The sequence below is a fragment of the Grammomys surdaster genome, unplaced genomic scaffold (genome assembly GCF_004785775.1).
Source record: "Grammomys surdaster isolate TR1022 unplaced genomic scaffold, NIH_TR_1.0 172, whole genome shotgun sequence".
NCBI lineage: Eukaryota > Metazoa > Chordata > Mammalia > Rodentia > Muridae > Grammomys > Grammomys surdaster.
Window position 1 is genome coordinate 3778548 of NW_021604620.1, and position 10674 is coordinate 3789221.

The 10674-nt window shown below is 44.8% G+C and overlaps 1 protein-coding gene across 1 annotated transcript in view; it reads left to right on the forward strand.

The window, feature by feature from the left end:
* The window catches only part of Scn10a (sodium voltage-gated channel alpha subunit 10), an 80182-nt gene that overhangs the window by 42462 nt on the left and 27046 nt on the right, over nt 1-10674 (forward strand). The window contains 1 exon segment of the mRNA XM_028767289.1: nt 9544-9903. Coding sequence (XP_028623122.1) covers nt 9544-9903 — 360 coding nt within the window.

Sequence of the window (10674 nt, forward strand, 5' to 3'; positions counted from 1 at the left end):
GACAGTCTCTTGTGCCTCAGTTTCTTTGTGCCAAAGGGACTTTGGAACAGTGTTCCATTCTCTTACCAAATAGCAGTCCCAACAATGAGGTCCCAACAGCTGACATTTTCTGAAGATGTGACTAAACCATAGTACTAGACTCTTGATATAATAAGAATCATTTTATGCCCCCAACCTTGACAGACTATTGCTTTTAAGGTCCCCAGGATGAGCAAAACAGAGACATACCATCATTAAATAACGAACTCAGTGTTTCCCGGCTGCCAGGACAGCGAGCTAGTGTCTGACCTGGACCTCAAATCCACGTTGTCTGACTGCTGAGTCTCAGCTCTGTCCACTCCTCAGAAAGGCTTTCTCTTGTTTCTTGGTTGCCCAATTCAGAGCCCAATACTGCACCCACAAATGCCTGCCTCCTCTTAGCCTCTGCACAGGTGCTTCTCCAAACTCAGCTCCAGGGCGCCCTCTCCTGGAAGCATTCCTCCACTCAATCACTGGTCCCCATGTCTGTCCCTCCACTCCACACAACTGCTTCTGTCGGGCAAACCTGTAAGAGTTCCAGGAGAGTCTGAGGTCACAGATGTCCTCAAGTCTCCAAGCCATCTGGAGGATTCTTGGAGTTTCACTGATCCCTAGAAGCCTGCAAGAGACAAGTTTGAAGAACTGGGCTGACCAGTCCCAGGATATGTCATAACATAACAGAAAATGACTGAAACTTGGTTTATTTGTTAACAACTAGAGCCGGTGCACACTGGGGCCTTTGGAAACTTTACCAGGTCTCCCCTGTTCTCATGAGAGGGAGGCAGGGGAGGGCCTCCTGCCACCTCATTTCCGATTGTAACATGCCAGTCAGTTCACAGTTCCCTAGCGGCACCCCCAATCTTGTGGGCGGCTCTCTTGCACATTCCCTGCAGCCTGGTGAGGGTCCATACTCAACTACATGATCAACAGAAGCCCAGCCCCTTCCCTGTGCCCTGCAGTCAGAGCTGGCCCTCAACGGTGCGCATTCCTCGGTGAAAACACACGGCTGACATGATCAGTTGTGTGGTTTTTGTGAAGGGTGTTAGCCTTCAAAACTGCTTTAAGTCAAGCACAGTGTAGCATAGAGTACCTGTAAGCACCCCCCAAACCAACACAGTTTCTACTGTCATGACCACCTTCAACTGGCAAGGGCCATTTGTCACAAATAGATCCCCTGTAGAGTCCCCTTGTCTGAGAATAAACCTTGAAGTCCTTCCTTATGATGGTTGTGAAGCTCCAGCAAGCCCCGCCCCTTTTCTCCCAGCAATCTTTTCCCAGCTACAGGCCTGGCCACCCATTCTCTGGTGCAGACACTTGTTTCCCTCTTCACTGGTTCAGCTGGTCCTGGGCCTTCAGGGCTGACTCATCCTCTCTTCACAGAGGGCCTCCCACACTCCAGTACCTGAACCTGGCTTCGTTCTTCAAACCAAGCCGCTCTTCTGAGGTTATATATAATGTCATACCCTGACAGTCCATAGGGCTAAAGCCAGGGTTATCCTTCCTGCCATCCTACCACAGACATTAAGCACAAGGCATGTATAAGAAAAGACTCAATGAATATGTATGGATTGGTTGGGGGAAAGAAGAAAAGAAAGGAGAAGCAAAAAAAGATAGGAAATTCCATGCAACTCTTTTCGCCCTTCCCCAAATGCCACCACCCATCTTGACATGATTTAAGGCGTGCTCTGTCAGTCTCCCGTTGCACCAGTACCACTCTATCTTAATTACTGCAGCTTAGAACATGTCTGTGTTTATAAACCCAGTCGCCCACTGTGGTGGTTCGTCTTCTTTGCCAATTTGACTGGATTTAGAATCACCAAGGAGACACACTTCTGAGTGTGTGTGAGGGTGCTTCAAGGAGGTTTAACTGGGAAGGGAGTGCTCGTCCTGCGTGGAGGGTGGAGGGTGGGGCAGACAATAAAAAGAGGGAAGGAAGCTGAACCACAGCAGCCCTCCCCTCCCCACAGCTGAGGACTCTGACATCACGGCCACTGCGCCTTCCCAGCATAATGGACCGTGTTCCCTAAACTCTCTTAAGATCCTTCCTGTTAGGTATTTGATTACAGCCATGAGAAGAATAACTGATACACCCACCTGGTTTTACTCTAAGAATATCCTGGCCCCTGCACTTCCGTTACGGCTGGAGAAAACAGCTATGCCCACAGCAACACAGACACAAACTCTTGAGTTTTCTCTTTATTCAGACTGCAATAATCTAGCAGTCAATTTAGGAAGGGATATAAACTCTACGTTACATAATCCTCTGACCTACAGAGACAGAACCCTCTCCGCCTAGCTCAGTCCCTAGACTTATAATTTTTCCGTCCTTTTCTCCACACAGATCTTACATATTTTGAAATAGTCTTTGCTAATTTTGGCCAGCATTTTGATAGTCAATATTTTTGCACCCAGAAGTCCCCTTTCTTAATTCTGATGATTTATCCATGGAGTCTTTTAGATTTTTCAATGTGATCATATCATGTGCAAACAATACATTTTGTTTTTCTTTTCTAACCTCCACACTGTTTGATTCTAACTATGTGACAACACTGGCTGGGACATCTAGTACCCTGCTAAAAAGAAGTCTTAATAACAGCCAGCCTCGTTTTCTTGGCTGCTAAGAGATACTTTCAACATTTCAACAAGTCTGACATTTTTGCAGGTTTTTTCTTTAATGAAAAACTTATCATGAATAGGTCTTTAATTTTACCAGACTATTGTTCTTCATGTAAGATAATCATATCAATAATTAATAATGACGCATTGCGTGTTTCAAAGCAGCACAAGGGAGAATTCTAAGTGTTGTCACCAGAAAGAAATGGTGAACATTGAAGACGACATGCATGCTAATTACCCTAGTTGATCTTTACACATATGGACACAAATAGAAACATTGCCCCCTGTCCAATACACATCATTTTTTTATGTCAATCAAAAAACAAAAACACCAAGTTTATTCTACCCCTAAAAGAAAAGGGAAATCACGTTAAGAGAACCATATAAGGGCTGGAGAGATGGCTCAATGGTTAAAAACAAGTGCTGCTGTTGCAGAGGACCCAAGTTCAGTTCTCAGTCCTTCCATCAGGTGGCTCACAACCTCCTGTAACTCCAGGAGGTTGTGAGCCACATCCCCTCCAGAGGATCCTACACCCTCTTCTGGCCTTCGTTGGCAACTGCACCCACATATACCTACACACACACACACTCACACACACACACTCACATTCACATTATTAAAGAACAAAATTGAGTTCCTATTGCTGAATCTTTACATTCCTAGAATAGACCCAACTTGTTTGTAGTGCATTTTCAACACAATGAATAAGTTTAATAAGTTTAAATAAACAAAAACGGTCAATTTGCTAATAATCTGTAAAGTTTTTGCATCCATTTTGATGAGTCAGCCTGTAGGTTTTTAAATTTTACATAACCCTCCCCAGGTTTTAGTAACAAGTATATACAAAAGCTGAGAAATATTCCTTTTTTTTTAATGCAGAATCTCCATGTGATTTTGAGGTTATTGGCTCCTTGGGAGTGTGGTAGAACTCATAGGGAGGCCATCTGTGGGGCCAGGACTTTCCTTAGTGATGATTTTCCTGATGTTCTGAAATGAGTCGGACTTCATTTCTCAAGCTGGCGTTTTTGTAAATTGTTTTGTCTTGGATTTGGACTTTCCTCATTCTAGATGTTCAGCATTACTGATGTTGTGGACGCCTTCTTCTCTTTTGTTAAGGATCTGTGTCATCTGAGTCTATGCCATCCCGTCCCTGGGGATGACGGCTCTCTGTGTCATCCGTTCCTGGGGATGATGGCTCGCTCTTACTAGTTTTCATCAGTTTTGTCTCGAGCCATCGATTTAATTCACTTCTTCAAAGGAGCAGCTCGCAGCTCGCTGGTCCCCACCACGTCATTGATGTTCTCCGACTTCAATTACTCGTACATGTTATCTTAATTACATTTCCCATCCTGCTTATTTTGTTCTTTCCTAGCTTTTTAAACATACAATTTTTGGTCTATTTTTTTCTTATATAATTCACGTAAGACTTCTATTTCCTTTTAAGAATGGCTTTAATCTGTCAGATTTTCCTTGTTTGATTCTAAAGGTTTCTTAACTTTAACTTTGATTCATCCTTGGACTCCAAGGTTAATCAGAAGCAGGATTCTTTGTCTCCTAATGTGGGATTTCTAGTTTGTGACACTGGGTTCCAGCTCTACTGTATTCAAATTAAACAATGTATGTTATAGATTTTAAGGCCTTTACATTTTATCCATCACTTTCCCATGGCTCGGTATGTCAGAAATATTCCCACACACTTAACTACGATGTGTCTGCTGCACTTGTGGGTCGCAGCGCTGCCTCTGTGCTGTGGGTAGAGGGACTTTATGAGATGCTGCAGTTTATACCCTGGCTTATTGTTGTCTGCTGCTTGTTACAGTAATTACTGAGAAAGTGGTGCTTAAAAATATCTCTGCTATGATTATGGTGTATCTGTTGCTCGAGTGATTCTGTCTTGAGGCTGGATTATCAAGTGCACACCTATTTTAAGTTTTATGTCTTCCTGGTAAAGTCAAACTTTTATTATTAAGAATAACCTTCTTTGTGTTTTAGAAATGTTTCTACCTTCCTTTAAAAAAAAAAGGTCTAGTTTTCTTGGCAATAATTAGACTACTTTCTTCTGGTTTAGAGTTTGCACGGTATATTTGTGTCTGTGCTTCAACTTACAGCCTTTATGTGTCTTTTGCAAGTCACGTACAGTCAGATTCAGGTCCTTACCCAGCTCTGGCAATCCAGTCTTTTAAGTTTTATCCAAGGCAATTAACCTATCCATTCCAATGTAAATACAGATGTATTTGGACATCTATCATTATCTTGATCTACCACCCGCCTTTCTTTCTCCTTTTCTCTTTCCTCCCTTCCCTTTCCCCCACCCCATTACCAATTTAGAAACTAAATATCCTGCTTTAATTCTCTGAGTAGTTAATTTATAAATTACAGCATCAATAGTTAGCTTAATCAAAATCAAAGCTTGGCAAAATTGTGTACTTTCTCCCAGGAAAACATTTTATAACAATTATACAATATAACAATTAATATAAACAATTATCTGTTTCCAATTTAACGATCATATCGAACATTTTAATTTTATATCCTTTTATAAATTGGAGGCTATACTCAGTGATAGAGTTCTTTTATAACATGCACAAGGACCTGGACTCTACCCCAAGCTCCTTAAAAGTATATGCCAGTAAGTAGAGAATTGGAAACCTCAGTAGCTAAATCCAGTGAAGTTCTGTTCCTCACCAATATTAACAGTCAATGCAAGTCACATGGCTTTGGCTGGGCTACTGCAGAAGGGACCTTGCTGCACCAGGAGATGGCCTTCCAGCCTTCAGAGTGTGCCTCCCACTTATGGAAAAGTGGGCAGTAGGACTCTCTAAGTCTGGAAGCTCACAGTCTTTTCCACTCGGAGCTCCTGGCTTACTATGCAGTATTATTCTGTCATACATAACTGGCTGTGGGTCTGCGTCAAGGCACACGCTCCAAGCTCTTTCTCTGTCCTGATTCTCAATTCTTTCCTTTCCTGCCCAGGGCCTTTCTACCTCAAGAGTAATACTGCTGAGTCATCACTAGTGTGCTCTTGACTGAAGTGTTTCTTTTCCTTAGAAAATAGAACTCACTTTCACTTCCCAGAGAGGTGATCTCATTGCTTCATGCTGGTTATTAGAAGCAGCGTGCTTTCCCAAATCTTCAAGGAACTAAACTTCTGGATTGTATTCTCTTTCATTTCTTATAAATTAGTGAGATATTTCTGAAGCATGTGCCTGTCAATCAGAAACTGATACTCAAATACAAAATGTTTCCTTTTGGTTTGGATTTTGAGACAGGGTCTTCTGTAGGGCAGGTTTCCAGCTTGTTCGACAGTTGAAAATGACTCAGAACTTCTGATCCTCTGTCCTCCACCACCCAAGGGCTAGGATTATGGGTATGTTCTCCCACACCTGGTTTATGAAATACCAGGGAATCAAGCCTAGTGTTTTGAGATTGCTAAGCAAGTAAAAGAAATAAAGAGAGAAAAAGAGAGAAATGGAAGAGAGGGGAAAGAAAGAGCTGTGAAGAGAGAGAGCAAGAAGAAATATGAAAATAGAGAGAAATGTGGAGAATAGAGAGGGGAGGACAGAAAGGACGTTTAAGAAGAGAGAGATTGGCTTCTAGTCAGTTCTAATCGAATAAATACCACTGCTGCTCTCAAGCCTGTTTCCCTCAGGGTGAAGTGTTTATATTAATTCTGAGATTGATTAATTAAAGAAGTGGTATAGTAACAATAGATGAATATTCAACACCTACCAAAATAATTGCTTGTAAATGATTGTAGGAGTCTGTGAAGAGCTTCTTTGCTCATAATGCTAAGCCAGACAAAGGCTGTGGGGGATAAAGAGCTGAGCGACAAGGTAACGGCTGTGACGAGTGTGGACACAGGGCGCTGCTGGTCTCCTCTGCTCACTCAGGCATCAGTAGGAGCCAGCAGGCTGTGGCCCTTCAGCTCAGCAGTGGACAGACTCCCTAATGTGTGCTGACTGACAGGCTGACCTAACGTATGCTGACTGGCTGGCTGAGAATCGGGAACACAAGTGGGAAGGCCCCGGTTGTTGTTTATTTTGTCTTTTATAAAGACAAAAAGTAATAAATGATGACTCCTTTCACGTCCTAGATTGAGGAGTACATGTGGTTTGCTTCTAACTTTACAGGAGATTAATGGTGGCAACCACCAGTCTCCACCAGTCTCACTAAGGAGATCCTAATGGTAACGTCTAACCCTCCCACCTCACCTATGGAAACCACAGGTTTTCTTAGTGAAGTCCAATAGGGCAAGTGTAATTCCCTAACACAGATAGATAGAACATAGATAGATAGATAGATAGATAGATAGATAGATAGATAGATAGATAGATAGACTGATTGATTATAGATAGACAATTGATAGACAGATATATAGATATAGAGGTATGCATGTGTGTGCACCTGTGTCTGTGTGCTCATGTACATATCAGATGCACTACCCTTGAAGCCCAGAAGAGGGCATCAGATTCCCGGAGCTGGAGTTTCAGGCAGTATGAGCCATCCATCATGGGTGCTGGAAGCCAAACCCTGGTCTCTCACAAAGCAGTCTGCTCTCTTTCCTGCTGAGCCATCTCTCCAGCCTGCCATTTGCTCTTTTGACGACAGTCATTCTGACTAGGGTAGGCTACCTGATACTTTGCTCAGGTTCTGATAAGCATATCCCTGTGTCCCTCACTGTCCCCAAGGCTCTGCAGTGCGGTGGGTGACTGCTATGCAGGGTCAGGACCCTATCCCTCCTTCCCACTTCCATCTGTTCAAAGCTTACCGAGGATAAAGGCTTCTGTTTAGAGAAGTCTGCATCCCCTGACACCTTCCACAAGGGGCTCTGTGGAAAGTCTGTGGTTCCGTCTTCTCCTAGGTTTGCCAGCTGCTTCTGTCCAGTTCAAGACTGGTCCTTAAATCTCTTTCTCTGCTTTGAAGAGAGTGCTTTTCAGATCAGGCTTGAGATGAGCATGGCTCTGCCTCACACAGACAAGCTGACAGACACAGTATGGGCATTGCACCTGCTGTCTCGGGGTTTGTCCCTGCTTTGTGGATGATAGAACGGTTGCCATGCTTCCTGTTCAGCTCCAGGTCCCAACACCTAGCCCTGTCTCCTAGCAGGTGTCCCATCCACACACATTGACTGGCTTGCTGACACTGGAGCCTGCATATTGCTTACTGGAGAACTAGAGGATCACACAAATGTATTTTCAAAAGTGTAAGCCTCTTTGTGCATGGTACTTCACCTTGTAGACCTCAACCTACTTGCATTTACACTTAAGTCTCTCTCTCTCTCTCTCTCTCTGTGTGTGTGTGTGTGTGTGTGTGTGTGTGTGTGTGCACACTCACGTCTGTGTGCTCATGTGGGGGCAACTATAAATGTGTGTGCTCCTGAAGGCAGAGGCCAGAGGTCAACATCACATGTCTTCCTCAATCACTATCCACACATCAGCTTTTCCCCCATTTTATTGAAAATATGTCTTATTCTCACATACTATATCCTGGTTAGATTGTTCCCTTCTCTCCCAGTTCCTTCCCACTTTCCCTCCCATCCAGATGCACTCCCTTTCTGTCTCTCAATAATAAAACAGAGGAAAATGAAACATAAGAAGATGAATCAAAACTATCGCATTGGAGTCGGACAAGACAAACAAGAAAAGAGCCCAAGAGAAGGCACAAGAATCAAAGAACCACTCGTTCACACTCTCAGGAAATCCCATAAGCACACTAACCTGAGGCCATGGTATATACACATAGGACCTGGTGCAGAGCTGTGCAGGCCCTGTGCAAGCCGCCTCAGGCTCTGTGAGGTCATATGAAGCTTGCCTAGCCGATGGCCTTGTTCTCCCTGTGTCCTCCGTTCCCTCTGGCTTTTACTCTTTCTGCCTCCTCTTGCACGGGGTTCCCTGAGCCCAGATGGGAGGGATTTGATAGTGGCTGAGTGTTCCAAGGTCTGTCACCCTGTATATTGTCTCTCTGTGGGTCTCTGTATTTGTTCTCATCTGCTGTGGGAGGAAGCTTCTCTGACGTCTGAGCAAGGACTGATCCAGGAGCATGGTGGGTCCGCATTACTGTTTGATCCAGCTGAACCTGGAGTGCAACGAGTCACCTAGGCTGGCTGGCCAGCAAACCCCAGGGACCCTGCTGCCTCACCAGGACTGGGATTATAAGTGTTCACCACCGCAGCCAGTTTTTATATGGATGTGGAGATCCACCTCAGTCCCTCATGCTTCTACGGCAAGCACTTTACCATCTAAGCCGTGACCCCATCCCTACAAAGAAAAGCTTAAGTCTTCATCCTATCTCAGTTGCTAACTATCAACTACACAAGAGAAGGGGTCCACTACCTTCCTCCACATACCCCAGACTAGTTAGGTACCGAGCCAGGCATGACTGGACTTCAGTAAGGTCCCATTGTACATTCTGGATCTATGGAATCATACTTGATGTTTCAAGGTTTCAAGAATAGATGCTGTCAACTGTCCCAAGATACATAATGCCCTAAAAAAAGAAAACAAAGTTAACCACTGTGTGTCTGTTGTGGGAGACTGTGCCCTAAGCAAAGGAAGCTATCCCCTCATCAGGTCAAGAGTGAGGCTATTCTTATTATGAGTCCCAGTTACAGCTAAACTCACACCAGAGGGCAGCCCTGTGTCTAGGAAGGAGCTGGTCTATGGCTATGAAACAGATGACAGGCTAGCCTCCCTAGTATAAGGTCCCTGGATCTGCCAGTTGGTGGAGTACATTTCAACTTAGGGACCACTGGAAGGTGATCATAGCTCTGGGTGATTTGTAAAAAGAAAAGTCTTTGAAAACAGCCTCTTGGTGCTTGTCCCACAAGCTTGGATTCTAATCAAGACTTCAGTTATAATAGATCGTGAGAAGAGTAACCAGGACCTGAGACAGTGTCTGTTTTTCTATAGCTTCGGGTCTTCAAGCTAGCCAAGTCCTGGCCCACCCTGAACATACTCATCAAGATCATTGGCAATTCCGTGGGGGCCCTGGGCAACCTGACCTTCATCCTGGCCATCATCGTCTTTATCTTCGCCCTTGTTGGAAAGCAGCTTCTCTCGGAGAGCTATGGGTGCCAAAAGGATGGCACCTCCGTGTGGAATGGTGAGAGGCTCCGCTGGCACATGTGTGACTTCTTCCATTCCTTCCTCATCGTCTTCCGGATCCTCTGTGGGGAGTGGATCGAGAACATGTGGGTCTGCATGGAGGTCGGCCAGAAGTACATCTGCCTCATCCTCTTCTTGACTGTGATGGTGCTGGGTAACCTGGTGGTGAGTAGTGACCCCTCAGAGGTGAATTGTAGCCTGGGGAGGCAGCCCAGTCAGTGAAGTGTCCGCTATCTGAGCATGAAGCTCTTGAGTTCAATCCCCCAAAAACATGTTTAAAAAAAAAGGCCGAGCATGGTGGCACCTTCTTGTAACCCTGTGTGGGAGAGGCAGAGACAGCCGGATCCCTGAGACCTGCTGACCACCCAGCCTCTGTTTAGTGAGTTCCAAGCTAACATGAGGCCCTGTCTCGAAAACAAGCTGGACTGCTACTGAGGAATACCAGCAGGGGTTGTCCTCAGACATCCACAGGCACACACTCACACATGCAAGCACATGCTCACACATGCAGGCACACACTCACAGACACAGGCACACACACACAGACACACACTCACACACACAGGCACACACTCACACACACAGGCACACACTCACACATACAGGCACATAGTCACACACATAGGCACACACTCACACATATAGGCACACTCTCACACATACAGGCTCACACTCACACACACAGGCACACACTCACACATACAGGCACATTCTCACACATACAGACACACACTCACACATACAGACACACACTCGCACATATAGACACACTCTCACACATACAGACACACTCTCACACATACAGACACACATTAACACATACAGGCACACAGTCACACATACAGATACACACTCACACATACAGGCAACACACATACAGGCACACACTCACACATACAGGCACACACACATACAGGCACACACACATACAGGCAC